Below are 22,086 nucleotides of genomic sequence, written 5' to 3'. Positions count from 1 at the left end.
ACATGGAACAACTGATTGGTTCCAAACTGGGAAAGGAGCACGTCAAGTCTGTATATTGTCACCCTGCTTATTCAACTTCTATGCAGAGAGCACCATGCAAAAATGCCAGGCTGGATAAATCACAACCTGGAATCAAGTTTGCAGGGAGAAATATCAACAACCTCAGATATGCAGATGATACCACTCTAATGGCAGAAAGGGAAAAGGAACTTAACAGCCTCTTGATGGAGGTGAAAGAAGAGAATGAAAAGACTGGCTTGAAACTCCGTATTAAAAATTATGGCTTCCAGTCCCATCGCTTCATTGCAAATAGAAGGGGAGAAAGTGGGAGCAGTGACAGATTTTATTTTGTTGGGCTCTAAAATCACTGTGGATGGTGACTGCAGCCATGAAATTAAAATATGCTTGCTCCTTGAAAGGAAAGATATGAAATTAAAAACCTAGACAGCATATTGGGATTCCCAGGTGGCATTAGTGATAAAGAACCCTCCTGCCAATGCAGAAGACATAAGAGATTCAATCCCTGGGCTGGAAGATCCCCTGGAGGAGGACATGACAACCCACTCCAGTATTCTTTATTCTTGCCTGGAGAATCCCATGGACAGAGGAGCTTCATGAGCTATAGTTTAGGGTCACAAAGAGTCGGACAAGACTGAGCAATTTCGCATACACACAGACACCATATTAAAAAGCAGAGACATCACTTTGCTGACAAAGCTCAGTATAGTCAAAGCTATGGTTTTCCCAGTAGTCATGTATAGATGTGAGAGGTGGACCATAAAGAAGTCTGAGGGCCAAAGAATTGATGCTTTTGAATTGTGGTGCTGTGGAAGAGTCTTGAGATTCCCTTGGACTAAAAGAAATCAACCATGAATATTCATTGCAAGGACTGTTGCTGAAGCTGAAGCTCCAATACTTTAGCCACCTGATTTGAATAGCCAACTCATTGCAAAATACCCTGATGTTGGGGAATATTGAAGGCAAAAGGAGAAAGGGGCTGTGGAAGATAAGATGGTTAGTTAGTATCACTGATTTAATAGGCATGTGACTGAACAAACTCTGGGAGATAGTTGAGGACAGAGGAGCCTGGCATGCTATAGTCCATGAGGTCACAAAGAGTTAGACCTTAGTGAACAGTGACTAATGATACTGAGCATCTTTTCTTGTAGTTATTGCACAATGGTATAACTTCTTTGAAGAATTATTGCACATTGGTACAACTCCTTTACCCATTTTAAAGTCAGTTTATTTTGTTCAGTTGTAAGAATTTTATATATCCTAGATACAAGCCCTTTATTATATGTATGATATTTTCATCTATTTTGTAGGTTGTATTTTCACTTTCTTGATAGTACTTTTTCATAGACAAAGGTTTATATTTTTGATCACATTCAATTTATCTCTTTTTTCATTGTTTATGTTTTGGTATTGTCTGTTTACCAAGTTGAAAGTCATGAGAATCTGACCCTCTGTTTTTTGTAACAGTTTTTAAAAAATAGTTTTAGCTATTAGGTTGAATTTTTCAATCTAAGTTACTTTTTTTACATATTGCAAGTTGAGTTCAACTTGCATGTGAATATCCAGTTATCTCAACAGTACTAATGGAAAAGAGACTTTGTTCCCAATTTTTCATAGAATCTTGTAAAAAATAAATTCACCATTGCTCACAATTGTATTATATTCTATATATCTATCCTTTGCTAGTACCACACAATTTGGTAGTTTTGAAATTGAGAAGTATAAGTCTTCTAATCTAGTTCTTTATCAAGACTGTTTTGGCTATTCAAGGTCCTTTGCAATTCTATGTAAATTTTACAGTTTAGCTTTTTTACTTCTGCAAAAAGTGCTATTGATATTTCAAAAATGTTAGAGCTAATAAACAGATTCAACAAAGTTTCAGGATACAAAGCCAACATACAATAATCAGTGGTATATCTACAAATCTGTAATAATCAAAAAGGAAATGAAGAAAATCATTCCATTTATATTAGAATTAAAAGAATAAAATGCTTATGAATATATTTAAACAAGAAGTGCAACATGTATACTGACTGTTACAAAACATTGCTAAAAGAAATTAAAGAAGACATAGGTAAGTAGGAAAACATCCTGTGTTCAGGGATTGGAAGAGTATTTTGATAATACCTAAAATAGTCTGTAGGTTCAATGCAATAGTGAAAGTGTAAGTTGTTCAGTCGTGTTCCACGCTTTGCAACCCCACGGGCTATACAATCCATGGAATTCTCCAGGCCAGAATACTGGAGTGGGTAGCCTTTGCCTTCTCCAGAGGATCTTCCCAACCCAGGGATTGAACCTGGGTCTCCTGCATTGCAGGCGGATATATATGCCTATATATATCAGACAAGACACTGATGCTGATGCTGGATCAGCATCAGTGTCTTGTCTGATTTTGGGGTGCTTTTTGGTTTTTGGTGGGATTCCTTGGTTTTCTTCATTTCCTTTTTGATTATTACTGATTTGTAGATATACCACTGATTATTGTATGTTGGCTTTGTATCCTGAAATTTTGTTGAATGCTTATTAGCTCTAACATTTCTTTTTTTCATGGAAACTTTTGGATTTTCTGTACATAAGATCTGTGAGTAAAGAGTTTTTCTACTTTCTATCCAATTTGGTTGCCTTTTATTTCTTTATCTTGCCTTATTTTCATGAATATAATATCAAATACGGTGTTGGATAGAAGTGGAAGAGTGGACATGCTTATTTTGTTCTTGGTCTCTAAGGAAAGCTTTCTGTCCTTCACCACTGAGTGTGATTTTTAGCTGTGGGTTTTTTTTAATAGATGATCTTTTATAGGGGATCTTTGTTTTGATTAACAAAGTGCCCTTTTTTAAATAATTTTGTAGAGATTTAAAAATTTTCAATATTGAAATTGAAGTGTTGGATATTATCAAATACTCTTTCTACATCAGTTAAACATGCCACTTTTTAAATTCTGTTGTTTGTTTTGTAGAAGTATGAGTCACAAAAGTATATATTTTGAAAGTGTGCAACAGTACGACTTGATGATTTTATGTCCATACATGAAATAATCATCATATTCAAGCTAATTAACACATACAACACCATGTGCTGTGCTATGCTTAGTCACTCAGTTTTTTCCAACTCTTTGCGACCCCGTGGACAGTAGCCCACCAGGCTCCTCTGTCCATGGGGATTCTCCAGGCAAGAATACTGCAGTGGGTTGCCATGCCCTCCTCAGGGGATCTTCCCAACCCACGGATCGAGCCCAGGTCTCCCACAATGCAGGAGGATTCTTTACCGTCTGAGCCACCAGGGAAGCCCATGAACACTGGAGTCGGTAGCCTATCCCTTCTCCAGGGGAACTTCCTGAGCCAGGAATTGAATTCGGGTCTCCTGCATTGTAGGCAGAATATTTACCAGCTGAGCTACCATAGTTACTTTGTGTGTGTGTGTTAAGAACACTTAGAACTTTCATGTCGATGTATGGCAAAAACCACTACAGTGTTCTAAAATAATTAGCCTCCAATTAAAATAAATTACTTAATTTAAATTTTAAAATAAATAATTACAGTAGGAAAAAAGAACTACTTTCTCAGCAAATTTCAAGCATATTTAAATTATTAACTATGTTTACTATACTGTAGCTACACAGAATTTATTCATCTTATAGCTGAAAGCTTGAATCTTTTGACAAACAGCTTTCCATTTCCCCCAAACCACAGCCCTTGGCAAACACTGTTAACATGTAAGTGAGATCACACAATATTTCTCTTTCTGTGTCTGACTTATTTCACTTAATATAATGTGTCCTTCAGATTTATCCATGTTGTTGCAAATGGCAGGATTTCTTTATCTTTGTGGCTGAATAATATTTCATTGTGAATATATATACCACATTTTCTTTATTTGTGTATTGATAGATACTTAGTTTTTATGCCTTGGCTATTTTGAAAAATGCTACAGTAAACATGAGAGTGCAGATACCTCTTAAAAGTTCTGTTTTCTTTTTCTGTGTGTGTATATATATATATATATATATATATATATATATACACATACATACTTAGTTGGATCGCTGGAATGTATGTTTTAAATTTTTTAGAAACTTTATACTGTTATTCATAGTGACTGTACCAGTTTGTATTGCCACCAACAGTGCACCATGGTCAAGAAAATAATATTTAGGAAAGAAATGTTATTTTAACATAAACAGTAAAATGGACTAAAATGGATAGTGTGTCTACATTAAAATAAGTTCAAGTTCAGTTTATGTATCCTATTATGATTAAATCATGTAAGTAGGAACTTATAGTTCCATATATATTTCCATTGTTAAATTATTTAGGATAATTATATATAAGAGCATATAATACAATATACTGAGTCTGCTTCTCTGACATTTTTACCTATTAAAACGGCTCAGCAAGTAGTTTTCACTAATAGAATAGTCTAAAGCTGCCTCCAAATTAAACACTGTAGGAGTTTTCAAGGAAATTGTTAGTATGAATGAAGAAACAACATATAGTATGTTTCTCTTGCATTTGACTATACATTTAACCAGCACATTAAAATGTTTACATATAACTCAAAAATACGAAAACAAACAACTCCAAACCACCATATGACACACAGATCTAACAAAGTATATGTGGTCAGAGATTCCGTAAAATATTTAAAGATGGACTGACTTTCCTTCTATGGAAAATGTAGAAAGCGTTTTGAAAGGCCATTGTTTTCAGAGGCTGTTGTTCAATGTATACACTTAAGATACAATATTATAGTGTTATAATAAGAAATCCTGTATTAAGATCAATTCAAATTGGATTTCACAAGTTAGTAAATGCTTTTACAAATGCTTTGACAATGTTATAGAAAGTGCATCCTTTTACTTTCCATTTTTATGCAATGTAATTATTTGGTGTTTATACAGTTAAAAATTAAAAGCAGCCAAATATTAAACAACATACATATTAAAATTTGGGGTTGTAGTTTGTGTTTTAAAATAAACAGCTTCCTATTGTTTGCTTCAAGCTCTAATAACAGCATAAAGAGAAGCACATTCAAAATACTAATTTACTTTGATAGCAAAGGATTGTTCTTTGAAGATTAATGAAAGTAGCTGCTGCTGCTGAGCCGGGTCAGTCGTGTCCGACTCTATGCGACCCCATAGACGGCAGCCCACCAGGCTCCCCCGTCCCTGGGATTCTCCAGGCAAGAATACTGGAGTGGGCTTCCATTTCCTTCTCCAATGCATGAAAGTGAAAAGTGAAAGTGAAGTCCCTCAGTCGTGCCCAACTCTTCGCTACCCCGTGGACTGTATATCCTACCAGGCTCCTCCGTCCATGGGAGTTTCCAGGCAAGAGTACTGGAGTGGAGTGCCATTGCCTTCTCCAATGAAAGTAAACATGACCCATTAAGTTGAAGTGTACTATTTAAAATACTCAGTAGTTTACATAAAATTTTAAAATGTATTTTTATTACTTTTTCTCTACTGTCTCTTCTTTGCGGTGCATGGACCTTCTCTAGTTGCAGAGCACAGGCTCTAGAGCATGGGGGCTTCAACAATTGTGGCAAGTGGGCTTCGTTCCTCCCCTCCACGCCCTGCAAAACCTGTGTACCCTACATAGTCTGGCAGATTCTTAACTACTGGACCACCAGGAAAGCCTTAAAATATATTTTTTAAAGAACTAAACATCTGTATTCACTGATAGCAATGGTATACCTAACTTGATGATGACTTGAAACAAATGCCCATAAGGAAAAAATACTGTAGTTATTTTTATCTAAATTTACTTTTAGTCCATGGTCTAGAAGCATTTTCCTCTTAGTACAATACTCCTTTTCTATAAGGCAGTTCCTGGGAGCTAGACTGCTCTAGGTAATGAGACAGTTAAGGTAAAGAGTAATTGCTTGCAGTTTAAATAGATAGTAACTTTTTGCTCTGGCTTAGTGAGCCAGTCTAATCAGTTGTATCTAAAAATAGGCAATTCTTTAAAAGGTTCTAATTTCTTTATTATCTGCAATCTTTGGAAATTAATAGTATAAAACTACACAATTAGCAAATGTATTGAAATCTGTGCACAAATTACTTCTAATTTCAAGGTCTCATGTGATAGTGGTTTATTTTTTTTAAGTTGCTCCAAAAATAGTTATATACAATTTTATTTTCTTTAAAGGAAACTGCCCATTTTAAATTACATCTGCATCATACCTTAATTTCATAATAGTTTATTTAACAGGTCTTAGTCATGGACTTTTCTAAGATGAGGTTTTATATTTCCCTCCCGTAGCTCCTGGTTGTCAGAAAGCCCATGTTTTCCGTTATTGAAGGAGTTTGGTCCTGCTGATGTTAGTGTTTGTCTAATATTTTCTCCCATTTTTAATTTTAGGAGGTATTTCCTCTGGTTTGCTCTCTTCATCTTCTTTAAAAGCTGCTGCTACTGAAAGGATTTATTGGAGCAAGAGCTGAAACAGCTTTGTTAGTTCAGGCATACATGACACAAGTCTCATAAACAAGTTGATGCTTGCTTTCTCTGTTGTCTGACTACCAAATCCAAACTTGCAGATCTTTATAAGCACTGTTGAGAAATGAGTTTTCTCCTTCAGCTCATTGCTTCTCAGCACTTCTCAACTGGCACTTTGTCCCATTGCTCCAGAGGCTTTAGCTAGCTGTGGGTTCTCAGGCTTTTCTCCCTCCTTCCTGCCCATCATTTTCCCCACCACAGCCATGCCAAGGACTCTAGCATTTCTTTTTGATTCTTTCTTATCCATCTCTCTACATTATCAGTCTATTCTTGCATGCTGTGTACTTTTTCCATTAAAGGCCTTATCACGTTAATTATGGTTTCAAATAGTCCTGGCTTATTTTTTAATTAATTAATTAATTTTAATTGGAGGCTAATTAAAATATTGTAGTGGTTTTTTCCATACATTGACATGAATCAGCCATGGGTGTACATGTGCTCCCCATCCTGAACCCCCCTCCCAACTCCTTCCCCAACCCATCCCTCAGGGTCATCCCAGTGCACCTGCCCTGAGCACCCTGTCTCATGCATCGAACCTGGACTGGCGATCTGTTTCACATATGATAATATACATGTTTCAGTGCTGTAATAGACCTGGCTTAATATTTCCAACATTTTGCATATCAGAGTCTGATTCTGAAGCTGTTTAGTTTCTTCAATCTGTGTTTTTTTCCCTTTAGTATGCTGTATAAATTTTTGTTCAAATGTGTACATGAGGGTCTAGGGAAAAGGAAATATAGTAAATAGGATATTAGTGACATAGAGGTAGGGTGTAGTGGGGAGATAAAGGATTTCATAGTGCTATGATTGGGCTTTAGTCTTTCGATGAGCTTACGTTGCTGGTCTATGAAATCATCAGTGCTTCTCGGTTTTTTCCTCTTTAGAAAAGACAAGATGACTAGAGCAGGTTGGACTTTTCCTTCCCCTAGGCAGGTTATGCTCTGGTAAAATACTTTCTCATGAATCAGGCCTAATTAAGAATAGAATGCTCTGGCACATTTCAAAATGGTTCCTTCTTCCCTTCTTCCATGATTCCTGGAAGCATGAGGGGAGTTTTCTCGTATATTTGCCGTGAGAAACTGATAAAGATCTTGGAGGTAAATTGACAGAAACATGAATTCACAAGTTCCTTATGACTTGAACACCCCTGGACTTTTTAATTCTTTAGACTTGTCCCAGTAAGGCCCCAGCAATTTGTTAATTATAGTTTAGGATTTTCTACTGTAGTACTGGATCTTTTAGAGATTCTGTTTAGAGTTTCTACTCCATTAAATTATATTCTCTCTATTTGCCTATCTGCCTCTCCAGTTTTAGGGACAGTGTGTAGCCCTGTGACCTCACTTATTTGATCGATCTAAGAAGAGTTATAGACTTTTCAGTTCAGCTTCCTACTTGTTACGATGGAGTGATGACTTCTAAGTTCTTTCTCCAAACCAGAAACTGGAAGCTGAACCTTGTTTTTTTATATTGATGAATACCTTTCCAGTTTTATATATCCTGATGGTTATTTTGATGGAAATCAGCATGAGAGAGAATGGAGAGATAGGACCACCATCTCAAGCAATAGGTCTGCTTATTGCTTTGAGTCTTATTTTATGGACTTCTGATGATTGTTTATTTTTATTTCAGTCACCTACCAACATTTCAGTCAACATGTTTGGCTCTAGGCAAGGACCCCTTTCTGGAGAAGGAAATGGCAACCCACTCCAGTGTTCTTGCCTGGAGAATCCCAGGGATGGGGGAGGCTGGTGGGCTGTCGTCTCTGGGGTCGCACAGAGTCAGACACGACTGAAGCGACTTGGCAGCAGCAGCAGCAGCAGCAGAGACCCCTTTCACTACTATGTCATTATCTTTTTGAGCAACCTAAAATTTAAAGTATCTAAAAGTAGTAAGTAGTATCTATTGCTAAAGAATATCAGTGCACTTTTCTTCATTGTTTAATTATAAAGCTGATGAGTAATTTTGTTTTAGTCACATTTGGGTACCTGAAGTAACTATCTCCTATTATATTTCAGAATATGGTGCTAAGTGGAATAACTTCTTGTCACGAGTGAGCCCAGATGATGAACTCACTCTTGCTCATATTATGGGAATGCTTTTATTTGACGCCTTTTTATATGGCCTTCTGGCCTGGTATATAGATGCTGTCTTTCCAGGAAAGTATGGTGTGCCCAAGCCATGGTATTTCTTTATGCAGGTAAGTTCTAATTATTTCTGTTATTGAGAGAAACTCAAGTTCTTATATACTGAGTTTATTGAAGAGTGAACATTATTTAATTTTAACACCATCCACACAGTCTTATGATACTAATACAGCTTTAATTCCTTCTCAACTAAAGCCGTTACGAGTTAATTTTGTAACATGTATAATAGAATTAAATGGTTTTTTATTAAAAATCTGTATCTGAAGGAATGTGTGGTAAGGTCCTTAGACCCTAGTAAGGAGATTATAAATTATGTCAGATATCTGGTTACCATTAAATGCTTTTTTTCTACTATTAGTCCAAATGACTTAGAATCAAAGCCAACTCATTTGAAAAGCCAATGGCACCCCACTCCAGTACTCTTGCCTGGAAAATCCATGGATGGAGGAGCCTGGAAGGCTGCAGTCCATGGGGTCGCTGAGGGTCGGACACAACTGAGCGACTTCACTTTCACTTTTCACTTTCATGCATTGGAGAAGGAAATGGCAACCCACTCCAGTGTTCTTGCCTGGAGAATCCCAGGGACGGAGGAGCCTGGTGGGCTGCCTCTATGGGGTTGCACAGAGTCAGACACGAATGAAGTGACTTAGCAGCAGCGTGCTACATATATATATATAATTCGAATGGAGGAGCCTGGTAGGCTACAGTCCATGGGATTGCAAAGAGTTGGACTATCACTATATATAATTCCATGGACAGAGGACCTGGTGGGGTCACAAAGAGTTGGACAAGACTGAGCTAATAACTTTAACTTTCTTTTTTTTTTAATTATTTTATTTTATTTATTTATTTTTAATTTAATTTAATTTTATTTTTGTTTTATTTTATTTATTTTTTTTATAAACTTTACAATATTGTATTGGTTCTGCCATATATAAAAATGAATCTGCCACAGGCATACAGGTGTTCCCCATCCTGAACCCTCCTCCCTCCTCCCTCCCCATACCATCCCTCTGGGTCGTCCCAGTGCACCAGCTGCAAGCATCCAGTATCGTGCATCGAACCTGGACTGGCGACTCATTTCATATATGATATTATACATATTTCAATGCCATTCTCCCAAATCATCTCACCCTTTCCCTCTCCCACAGAGTCCAAAAGACTGTTCTATATATCAGTGTCTCTTTTGCTGTCTCATACACAGGGTTATTGTTACCATCTTTCTAAATTCCATATATATGCATTAGTATACTGTATTGGTGTTTTTCTTTCTGGCTTACTTCACTCTGTATAATAGGCTCCACTTTAACTTTCATATACACACATATATATATACACACACATACACACACACACACATACACACATCTAATTGCTGATCTCTTAATTTCAAATGCATTTTAAAAATCCTGCATTGTATTCTCCTCCCCTCATGATTACTGATTTTGATATTATATTTTACATCTAATTATCTTCTGTATCTTTTATCTGCTTATTGTGGATAATCTTATGGGAGTTTTCTTGAGTGTTATGCTTTGCTTTTCCTATGCTGCTTTTAATACTGTCTATCTTTAATTTTGTCATTTTAATTACAATGTGTTTTGGTGTGTTCCTCTTTGAATTCATCCTGTATGAGATTCTCTGCACTTACTGGTTTTGGATAACTGTTTCTTTTCCCAGATTAGGGAATTTTTTAGCTATTATGTCTCCAGATATGTTTATACCCTTTCTCTCTCTTCTCCTTCAGGGACCCCTATAATGTGAATACTGGTATGCTTGATATCGTCTCAGAAGTTTCGTTAACTGTCTGCATTGCCTTTCATTCTTTTCTTTTGTTAAGCATCAATGATTTCTGATACTCTGTCTTATTGCTACTCAGCTTATTGACCTTCTTCTCCATATGATTTAGTCTACTGTTGATTCTTTCTAGTGTATTTTTCATTTCAGTTTTTGTGTTCTTCATCTGTGTTTGGTAGCTCTTTATATTTTCTAATTCTTTGTTGAAAGTTTCTAACTTCTCTCTGTGTGCATCCATTCTTCTCTTTCATTTTTTGATGATCTTTGCAGTCATTACTCTAAAATTTTTCTCAGGTAGATTGTCTATTGCCTCTTCACCTAGTTCTTCTGGGTTTTTATATTGTCTCTTCATTTGGAACATATTCCTCTGTTAGAAAATTTTCCCTGACTTGCTGTTTTTATGTCTGTGTACTTGATATATTAATTACATTTGTCAACATTGGAGAAGTGGCCTTGAAGGAGAAGTCTAATGCACCCCAGCAGCACACTCACCTTTCATTACCAGAGCTATACGTTCTAGATGTGCCCCCTATTTAGGCTATGTGGGTCCTTCTGTTGTGGTGGGCTAATTACCATGGGTAATCTGGCAGGCTTTGTTAGCCTTGGTCTGGTTGGTTGCCAGGCCCTTCCTTGTGTAAGAGCTGTTGAACACTAGTTTCTGGGGCCAGGTCATGGGGTGGCTGGATTCTGCACCCTGTGGAGCCCTGGGCCTGTTACTGGTTCACTGATAAGTGGAGTTGGGGTCCAGAAGATCCTGAGGCTGTTGCCGCCACACTGGTGGGTGAGGCCAGGCCCTAGAGCTAGTGATGGTTCATTAGTAGGCAGAGTTAGATCCTATGGTTTGGCTGTAGGACCCAGGGATCCCAGAGTTACTATTGGACTGTTGGTGACTGGGACTGGTTCCTGACACAGCTGTCTGTGGGATCTGGCATGTCTCAAAGCTTTGTTGACCTGTTACTGGGCACAGGGCCCAGCCAGTCCTAGGGCGGGTGCTGGCCTGTTGGTAGCTGGGCTCGGACAACAGGCTGTGGGGCTTTGGTTTTCCTGTGGTTAGTATCCATCCACTGCTGGGTGAGACTATTCCCAAGGCCAGAGCAGGATCACTGGTGGGCAGAGATAGGGATTCTGGGGCTGATGGCTACCCACTTGTGAGTGCACCAGGGCCCAGCTGCATGGTTCTGGGGGTCCTGCTTGTAGTGCCTGCACATTGATGGGTGTGGCCAGGTCCTGGGCCCCTAGCTGGGAAGGGACATACTGCTGGTGCTGTGGGCTCAGAAGGTCTGAAGGTAGACCATCTGCTGCCTAGTTGATTCCTACAGGCTGTTGGGCAAGGGCATGGCTGGGCCCTAAGGCTAATCAGCTAGCAGGAGGATTCCAAAATGGTGCTTGCCAGCAAGTGTCCATGTGGTACAATAAGCTCTCCCAAATGGCTGCCACCAGTGTCTGTATCCACAAGGCGGGCTGTAGTGGCCTCATGCCTTTCCAGGGGTCTCTCCAAGATTAGCAGACCCAATAGCATTACCCAGGCATCTTTCAAATTACTGCTTCTTCTCTGGGTCCTGGAGAGGGTGATATTTTTTGTGTGCCCTCTAAAAGTAAAGTGTCTATTTCTCCTAGCCTCCTAAGACTTCTGAAAGTGAGCCCCACTGGCCTTCAAAACCAAACATTCTAGGAGTTATTTTCTAGGAATATACCATAATGGAACAGAATATGAAAAAGAATACATATATTAAAGTGCTTTTATGAAAGCAATTTTGAACTCACAAATTCATTGAAAGGGTCTTGGCAATCTTTAAGGATCTTTAGACCACATGTCCAAATAAGGAGACTGACTCAAAATGATAGAATGCTTTTTGCTGAGCCATATTAAAGGGACATTTTAAATAGCATATTTTGTAGTTATTCTGTAGGAATTAAAATTATAGGCCATTTGTTTCCAAATTTCATTTAAAGTTATCTGTTGCAACCCATCTCAAAACTGAAGTGAAATGAGTCAAAGTGTTTTCAAGTTTAGGAACATTTTATTTTTCATTCACATGATAGATTCTGTTTTTCTTCTTTTCTTAGAAAGGCTACTGGCTTGGAAAGGCTACAAGCATTAGGAAAAAAGAAGATATGCCTGTTACTAATACAGTTCAAAATGCTTACTTTGAAGAAGAACCTGTTGGTTTGATTGCTGGTATCAGGATTCAACATTTGTACAAGGTATTATTTACAGGTCTCTTTTCCCCTGTACTATTGAAAAGTAATTTACAACACATAGTAAATTAATTTTCTATTGCAAAGAGCTGACTCATTGGAAAAGACTCTGATGCTGGGAAAGATTGAAGGCAAAAGGAGAAGATGGTGGCAGAGGATAAGATGGTTAGATAGCATCACCAACTCAATGGGCATGAATTTGAGCAGACTCTGGGAGATAGTGAAGGAGAGGGAAGCCTGGCGTGCTGCAGTCCATATGGTTGCAGAGTCAGACACAATTTAGCAACTGAACAATTAAAATAACAAATGTTTGTCACTGGCCGTAACCCTACTCCCATATGATGTTAATAAAAGGTTATAGTCAGCAGACTCATTATTTAATGAGACAAAATGAAAATATATGCAAATAAAATAAAAATCCATGTTTTCCTCTATTTACTTCTGAATAGAATTCAGCTTTGTATAGACGATAACTGTGTCTGCTACAATTCTTCCATCATAAGAGTTAATTTTTCATTGGAACTGTGAAAACTTTGTTATGTAAATATAAATTTCTGTTCATCACTCTGGCTTTACTTATTCTACAAGTTATATATTAGGTCATTTGTTTACACTATCCTCTTTCAAAGTGTTCTGCAAGGACATGTTCTTAAACATATCAGTTTATCTGGATAAACTGCAGGCATGTATCATTCAGGTAACCCATATATCTGCTGGCATTCTCTTGGGCCTCAAGGAGATATTTCAGCTTAACTTGAACCTCTAATCTCACAATTTTTGGAAACTCAGATATCTCTTCAAAACTTCTGCTAATCATTTGTGGGTATTAGGAAGAGGATAGGACCTTTTATCCTATTATGGTTTTCTCTGCCTCTAGCACATTACATTATGACTCTGTCTTTATCACATCACTGTAGATGTAAAACTGTCTTTTCATTGTATTTTCTTGATTTGTGATTTAAGATTTATGATGGGTTTATATTAACAGCCACATGAGCCATTTCACCACCCATATCCTTTCTAATCTCTGTTTTCGATTTTCCACCAAGATTGTCCCTGAGGGCTTCCTCTAATTTGTGTAGTAGTTCATATTTTCTTAGCTTTTTCCCCCAGACTTGCATACCCAGACTTCTGAGTACTAGCAGAACCAAGGACTTTCTATGTACTATTTATTTATTTATTCAGAAGTTCAACAAGTAGTTTCTTAGCACCTATTATGTTATAGAAACTGATTGGTATTGGAAATATAGTTGTAAAATATTCAGATAAAATCTCCCTTTTAAAGGGAATGTAAGTAAACAGTTAGGGGTACTCCTGCCTCCAAAGAAGGACTTCTCTGATGGCTCAGATGGTAAAACGTCTGTCTACAATGCGGGAGACCTGGGTTCGATCCCTGGGTTGGGAAGATCCCCTGGAGAAGAAAATGGCAATCCACTCCAGTACTATTGCCTGGGAAATCCCATGGACAGAGGAGCCTGGTAGGCTACAGTCCATGGGGTCATCACAAAGAGTCAGACATGATGAGTGACTTCACTTTCACTTTCTGCCTCCAAGTAGGATGAGAAAGTTCTTGGTGGCCCAACACTCAAACTTAAAACAGTAGAAGAAACCAGATAAATTATATTTATCAGACAACTGCAGAAGCTGTAAGGGCTAGATTATTTTCAATTCCAAAGAATAAGAAATATTTTTAAGCTGACCTTAGAAATACTGGCCATTTTCTCCCTTGTAGCTGTTTTCTAACTGGGGACAGAATCAATCCTTGCACCCTCTACTCCAAATAAGAACTCTACTGAAATAAAGAGGCACTTGAGCCTTTTGGTGGTTATAGTTGGCTGGCATGACATTTTGGAAGCATGAAGAGGTCCCATGTGATCAATTTTCCCTTTGAGATATTTAAACTGATGTAAAGAGCTTTAAGTGGGATTCTGGGAAACCAGATCAAGGATTCTAAAAGGCAGCATGAAATCTGTAAACCTGTGAAGCTCAGAAGCCAAAGTCACACTAGAGGAAAAGCACACAATTGGCCTCCCCACCCCAGACACCTGGCATATTTAGAGTTGTAGCAAGTAGAAAGTAAAGAACTATATTCAAAACTATAAAGGACAGAACAGAATCTCCTTTACCTGCAAGATATTCCATCAGAAGTTTAAGAGGACCAGTCTTACAGAGTAAGAATGAACTAGGATAGCCCAAATCTTTCTAAACTTCTGATCAGTTTTTCACTCCACTGAATTCCAGGTTAGATGTAATTGATCACCTCTTTCCCTTATCTATTTAATCAAGAAAAGGGGTTATTTTCAGATGGAAGATGACTGGAGCCTCCTTGGTTATTTTATACAAAATGCATAATACAAATAAAGAATTACTGGACATGTGAAGAGGTGCAAGATAGTGACCAGTAACTAAGAATAGGAACATACCATGGAAGCAGACACACGGATTATCTAGAAATAGGAGTTAGCAGAGAAAGATTTTACAAGAACTGTGAATACTGAAATAAAGAACATATTAAAAGATTGATATTCTCATCTGAATGGTTAAAATAAAAACATTTGACAATAGTATTTGTAGCAAGGATATGGAAAAAGGTTATATTTCTAGCAATACAAATCAATATAACAACTTTGGAAACCTATGTGTCAGTGTATCATTCAAAGTTGAGCTAGGAAACAGAAATTATTCTCCAGTAATACAGAAATTTTAGTGCGAAGAACTTAGTGATAAAAACAGGTAAAAATACTGATAGAAATAAATCAAACTTTGAAGAATATAGAAATAGTAGATTAGAGAGTAGTCACTACCTTTAAGGCTCAGGAGCAGCCCTCACTGGAAGAACAAACTTGGAAGTTTCTTCCTCTCTACCAAGGATGAGATCAAACTTACTTTACTGAGGGCTATGGTTCTGTGGCTACGTGAATGGTAAGAAGTTTGCTGAGGTACCATAGGCTATGTCTGGCAACTGGAAAAACCTCGTACTGGGTGACAGAGAAACATGCCAGGAAACTTCTTGCTTGTGTCCTGGAAAGAGAAGCCACGGGATGTGGTAATGATGAGGATTGCTGAGGTGCTAGTGCTACCTTCTATGAAGCCACCACTGAGTTAATGGTGAAGTCTGACTGGAAGTCTTAGGAAGACTGAAAGGATAATGGTAAGACTCCAAAAAGATGATTATATTATGTATTATAGAATGTATTGCATCATGAGGGAAACTAGATGATTGGATAATAACTTGGACATACAACAAGAATGAGAAGTAATTTTGATGGAATAGTGAAGGAAAGCCTCTCTGTGAAGGTAATTTTTGTGTTGGAATCTGAAAGATGTGGATGAATCAGGGAGTTGAAAAATGAAAGAGAAAAGATTAAAACAGATTAAATCCAAGTTCTGAGGTGGAAAAAACATTGTCATTATATTTGAAGAAGCAAACAAAGAAGAAATGGTTGAAACAAATTTGAAGAGATAGAAGCCAGATCAGGTAGGAACCGTTCAGTTCAGTTCAGTCGCTCAGTCGTGTCCGACTCTTTGCGATCCCATGAATTGCAGCACACCAGCCTCCCTGTCCATCACCAACTCCCGGAGTTCACCCAGACTCACATCCATTGAGTCACTGATGCCATCCAGCCATCTTATCCTCTGTCGTCCCCTTCTCCTCCTGCCCCCAATCCCTCCCAGCATCAGAGTCTTTTCCAATGAGTCAACTCTTCGCATGAGGTGGCCAAAGTACTGGAGTTTCAGCTTTAGCATCATTCCTTCCAAAGACATCCCAGGGCTGATCTCCTTCAGAATGGACTGGTTGGATCTCTTTGCAGTCCAAGGGACTCTCAAGAGTCTTCTCCAACACCACAGTTCAAAAGCATCAATTCTTCAGTGCTCAGCCTTCTTCACAGTCCAACTCTCACATCCATACATGACCACAGGAAAAACCATAGCCTTGACTAGATGAACCTTTGTTGGCAAAGTAATGTCTCTGCTTTTGAATATGCTATCTAGGTTGGTCATAACTTTCCTTCCAAGGAGTAAGCTGTTAGGTCACAGTAAAGTTCAATAAACTTTGGACTTGAAAAATAGTTGGAAGTCACTAAAGGAGTATGATTGCTATAAGGACATAATCTGATTTATGCTTTGAAAATATTCTCTGACTGTGGTGTGGAGAATTACTGTGAGGAGGATGAATAAGGAAGTTTCTGTAATCATAACAGCTTGGACTAGGGTGGTGTCAGGGAATTTGAGACAGAAGTAAACAGTTTAAGACTGTTTTCTGTAATTAGAACTGTAAAGAGTGCAGCAGGTTGAGGGAAAAGGAGGAAACTCTTTTGATTTGGGTTTCTGACTTGAACAATTGAGTGGATAGTGGTGATATTTACTGATATGGAAAAGACTGGAGAGGAATTACAGTTTTTTTAATTTAAAAGTGGAAGCTTGAGGAAATTAACAGATCTCTTTTGGATATAAGTTTGAAGTACCATTTAAACAAACATTCAGGTGAGATATCAGTTTTAGAAGTCTAGAGTTTAGGCAAATTTAAAGCCTGATATGCATTTGAAATTTATCAGCAGAGAGATGACATTTAAAACAAATACCAAGATGAAGGCTTAAGGACAAAATGTAGATACGATGCACTTTAATTATAATGTTTTATTACTTTTCCATTACTCTCTATATTTGTCCTTTTCTCACCATCTGTTCAAGTTAGCAGAAAGGGTTTAAGAGATGAATTCTAAAACGAATATGTTTGATTCCCACCTCTTCCATGTATTTTTTATTTCTTAAAATATCCGAGCTTAATTTTCTTCATGTGCAATATGGGGAATGGTAGCTGCCATATAGATTTGCTTTACGGGTTAATTGTGAGATGTGGTGTATAAAACCAAACAGTGCTTGGGACATAGTAGATATTTAGAAGAGTTCATTCTCTTCCTTTACCAACTACTTCTCCCTCTCTACCATTACTTGTAGCTACTGGTCTTTGAAAAATAACCAATTTTTGTCCCTGTGGTTTCGAACATATTTCTCTAATAAATATTTAACCTTACTCTTTCTGTTATCATTACCTAACTCCTTGGATAATTTAACTTTATCCTCCACCATGGTCCTGGGAAGACTGAATTTCCTATCATCAATAAATGAAATGATGTTATCTTAATTTTACCTACCTGCTCTCACCCTACTTGATATCCCAATCTGCAAAGGTCAAGGAAGCAAGTAGATATGATTTTTCTCATTCATTAAAGTTGATGATTTTTTCTTTCAATTAGGGATAGACTGTAAATATATTTTATTTTTAGAACAGTCTTATAGAAAATGAGAAGATAGTACAGGTCCCCATGTATTTATTTATTTTCAATATTTTCTGTTATTAACATATTAATATGGTACATGTGTTACAATTAAAAACAAATGTGAAATGATAGGATGGTGTCGGCATCACAGCAGCGTAAGTTGCTTTGTCTTTCTCCTTCAGTCTACAACCAGTAAAATATCCATAACTCAACAAAGTTGCTTCTGTGCAACAGACACGGTTGCCAGAGAATTCCATACATCTGTACAACTGTATAAAGTGGACTAGGAACACATGGAGGTGGTGGCAAGAGGGAGCAGTGGAGGAAGTGTCTGCAATCCCAGACCCCTGGCTGAGCCCACAGCTCCAGAGAACCCAGAAGCCACAGGAGAGGCAGCTCATACAAACCAAGTCTCCTGGTTAAATGGCACCTCTGGCCACAGTAGACCAGGCAGAAGCAGCAGCTGGGCCTGTTACACCATCCCTTTAGCCATGGAAGCTCCCATGACTCTGCCTGCCCCCAAACTCAATCACCCCAGATGTGGCAAAGGCACCTGTGACACCAGCTCCCTCTCCACTTTGCCACCCCCATCCCCTGAAATGGAGCCTGCAACCCAGGAGGCCTTAGACTTAGCAGAGGTGTGTGACATCTTGGTGTCACAGGCACTTTTAATTTTTCTGTGTCTTTGTGTTTAAACTGAAATTCTTTTATTTATGTATTTATTTTTATTATTTTTTAAATTATTTTTTGGAGAAGGCCCTGGCACCCCACTCCAGTACTCTTGCCTGGAAACTCCCATGGACGGAGGAGCCTGGTAGGCTGCAGTCCATGGGGTCATGAGAGTCGGACACAACTGAGTGACTTCACTTTCACTTTTCACTTTCATGCATTGGAGAAGGAAATGGCAACCCACTCCAGTGTTCTTGCCTGGAGAATCCCAGGGACAGGGGAGCCTGGTGGGCTGCCGTCTATGGGGTCGTACAGAGTTGGACATGACTGAAGTGACTTAGCAACATTTTTATTATTTTTGCTGTGCTGGATCTCCATTGCTGTGCATAGGTTTTCTCTTGTTGTGAAAAGAGTGGCTACCCTTCATTGTAGTGCACAGGCTTCTCATTGCAGTGGTTTCTCTTATTGCAGGGCATAGACTCTAGGGCATGCAGGTTTCAGTAGTTCTAGCACGTAGGCTCAGTTGTTGCAGCTCACAGGCTCCAGAGCACAGGCTTAGTAGTTGTGGGGCAAGGGCTCAGTTGTCCCTGGCACATGGGATCTTCCCAGATCAGGGATGAACCAGTGTCCCTTGCATTGCAAGGCAGATTCTTAATCACTGGACCAGCAGGGAAGCCCCCAAAGTGGAATTCTTGTAGGCAATATGTAGTTCCATATTTTTAAAAATTCAGTCTCTTATTGGTGCATTTAGATCATTATTATCTAAAGTTATTATTAATATAGGTGAATTAATATTAACCAATATTATTTAAATGAGTCTTCCATCATAGCTCAGTCAGTAAAGAATCTGCCTGCAATGCAGGATTCCCCCAGCAACTCAGGAGACCTGGGTTCTATTCCTAGGTCCTGGAGAAGGATATGGCAACCCACTACAATATTCTTGCTTGGGAGATCCCATGGGCAAAGGAGCCTGGTGTAACAGGCTACAGTCCATGGAGTCACAAGAGTTGGACATGACTTAGTGACTAAACCACCATCAATATTTAATATTAATATCTATAATTGAGAGTACAGGTGGCACACTGGTAGAGGATCCTCCTTCCAATGCAGGAGGTGCAAAGACTCCTGATCCCTGAGTTGGGAAGATCCTGTGGAGTAGGAAATGGCAACACGTCCAGTGTTCTTGCCTGGAAAATTCCATAGACAGAGAAGCCTGTAGAAACCGGCTACAGTCCATGGGGTCAAAAGAGTCCAACATGACTCAGCATTTGAGCATCACCAACTGTAACTTTCTTATACTTATTACACTTATTACACTTATTACACTTATGTTCTTTGTTACCTGTTTTATCCTCTCCTCCTTTTCTGCCTGTCAGTGGCTTATAGAGAAGTCTTAGGTAATTTAATCCTTATTCCTGTTAAGATTCTCCTCTGATCTCTGGTTTATTTCAAGTGAAGTGAAACGAAATCGTTCAGTCATGTCTGACTTTTTGTGAACCCATGGACTATACAGTCCATGGGATTCTCTAGGCCAGTATACTGGAGTGGGTAGCCTTTCCCTTCTCCAGAGGATCTTCCCAACCCAGGGATCGAACCTAGGTCTCCCACATTGCAGGCGGATTCTTCACCAACTGAGCCACAAGGGAAGCCCTAGGTTGGCTTGTCAGGAGTGGGATTCAAACCCATGCCTCCAGGGGAGACTGCAACCTGAATGTAGGGCCTTAGACCACTCGGCCGTGGCTTATTTCAAGATATTTTTATTTTTCAAGATTTTTATTATTTGGTTTTCAGCAAATACATGCTTCAGTCTAGATTTATGTGTGTGTGTGGTCTTTATCCTGCTGAATTTCCTTTGAGCTTCCTAGAACTATCTATCATTCATCTGGAAAATTCTCAGTCATCATTTCTTCAAACATATCTTCTGGTTCTTTCTCTCTTTCTTCTCCTTCTGGCAATCCCATTATATTATACATAGACAACACCTTTTGTAACTGTCCAACAGTTGTTGGAGATTCTGTTCTGATCATTTTAATTCTTTTTTCTTCTTATTTCAATTTGAGATGTTGCTATTGTTGTGTTTTCAAGCTTACTGTGTCTTCTTTTCTCAGCCATGTCCAGTCCGCTAGTGAGCTCATCAAAAGTGTTCTTCACTTCTGTCACCTTGTTATTGCTCTTTAACATTTCCTTTTGATTCTGCATTAAAGTTTCTTTCTGCTTACATTATACATTTATTTTTCATGTTGTTCCTTAAAACCTAGAGGCATTTGCATATTAATCATATTTATTTTTCTATAATATTTTTATTGAAGTATAGTTGATTTACAATGTTGTATTAATTTCTGCTGTATAGCAAAGTGATTCAAATTCTTTTCTATTATGGTTTAAAATGGGATATTGAATACAATTTCCTGCACTATGCAGTAACACCTTGCTATTTATCTACTCTATGAATAATAGAGTCTAGTCAAGACTATGGTTTTTCCAGTGGTCATGTATGAATGTAAAAGTTAGACTGTGAAGAAAGCTGAGTGCCGAAGAATTGATGCTTTTGAACTGTGGTGTTGGAGAAGACTCTTGAGAGTCCCTTGGACTGCAAGGAGATCCAACCAGTCCATTCTAAAGGAGATCAGTCCTGGCTGTTCTTTGGAAGGAATGATGCTAAAGCTGAAACTCCAATACTATGGCCACCTGATGCGAAGAATTGACTCACTGGAAAAGACTCTGATGCTGGGAGGGATTGGGGGCAGGAGGAGAAGGGGACGACAGAGGATGAGATGGCTGGATGGCATCACTGATTCGATGGACATGAATTTGAGTAAACTCTGGGAGTTGGCAATGGACAAGGAGGCCTGGAGTGCTGCTGTCCATAGGGTCGCAAAGAGTCAGACACGACTGAGTGACTGAACTGAAGTGAACTGGGGGTCTGTTTCTGTTTTGCAAATACTTTTGTGTCATAATTTAGATTACAAATACAGGTGATATGATATATTTGCCTTTCTCTTCACTTAGTATGATAATCTCTAGGTCCATCCATGTTGTTTCAAATGGCATTATTTCATTCTTTTTATGGTTTAGTAATATTCTATGGTGTATGTGTACCACATCATCTTTGTCTATTCATATGTCGATGGACATTTATGTTGTTTCCATGTCTTGGCTATTGGGAATATCGCTACCATGAAGATAGGGCTGCATGCAACTTTTTGAATTACATACTGTGTTGAATAGAAGTGGTGAGAGTGGGATTTTAACAAAAAGGTTTTCAGTTTTCACAGCTGAGTATCATATTGGATGTTGGTGTGTCATAAACAACTTTTATTATGTTGAGACATGTTCCCTCAATACCTACTTTAGTAAGAGCTTTTTTTTTTAAATCATGAACAGATGTTGAATTTTATTGAATGCCTTTTTCTGCAGCTATTGAGATGATCTTGTGGTTTTTGATCTATCTTGATGTGGTGGATCACATTGATGGATTTGCATGTG

General features: G+C 38.4%; 1 protein-coding gene across 1 annotated transcript in view; it reads left to right on the top strand.

The window, feature by feature from the left end:
• Window positions 1-22,086, top strand: part of LOC147345296 (phospholipid-transporting ATPase ABCA3-like) — a 238,869-nt gene that overhangs the window by 58,274 nt on the left and 158,509 nt on the right. The window contains exons 9-10 of the mRNA XM_086375383.1: window positions 8,525-8,706; window positions 12,518-12,655. Coding sequence (XP_086231509.1) covers window positions 8,525-8,706; window positions 12,518-12,655 — 320 coding nt within the window. The remainder of the gene's footprint in view (window positions 1-8,524; window positions 8,707-12,517; window positions 12,656-22,086) is intronic.

This window comes from Bos grunniens, chromosome 25 (assembly GCF_055505025.1).
Source record: "Bos grunniens cultivar Pamir isolate PY7600 chromosome 25, Bosgru_T2T1.0, whole genome shotgun sequence".
Lineage (NCBI taxonomy): Eukaryota > Metazoa > Chordata > Mammalia > Artiodactyla > Bovidae > Bos > Bos grunniens.
Note: the sequence above shows the minus strand (reverse complement) of the source record. Positions and strands in the feature narration are given on the sequence as shown.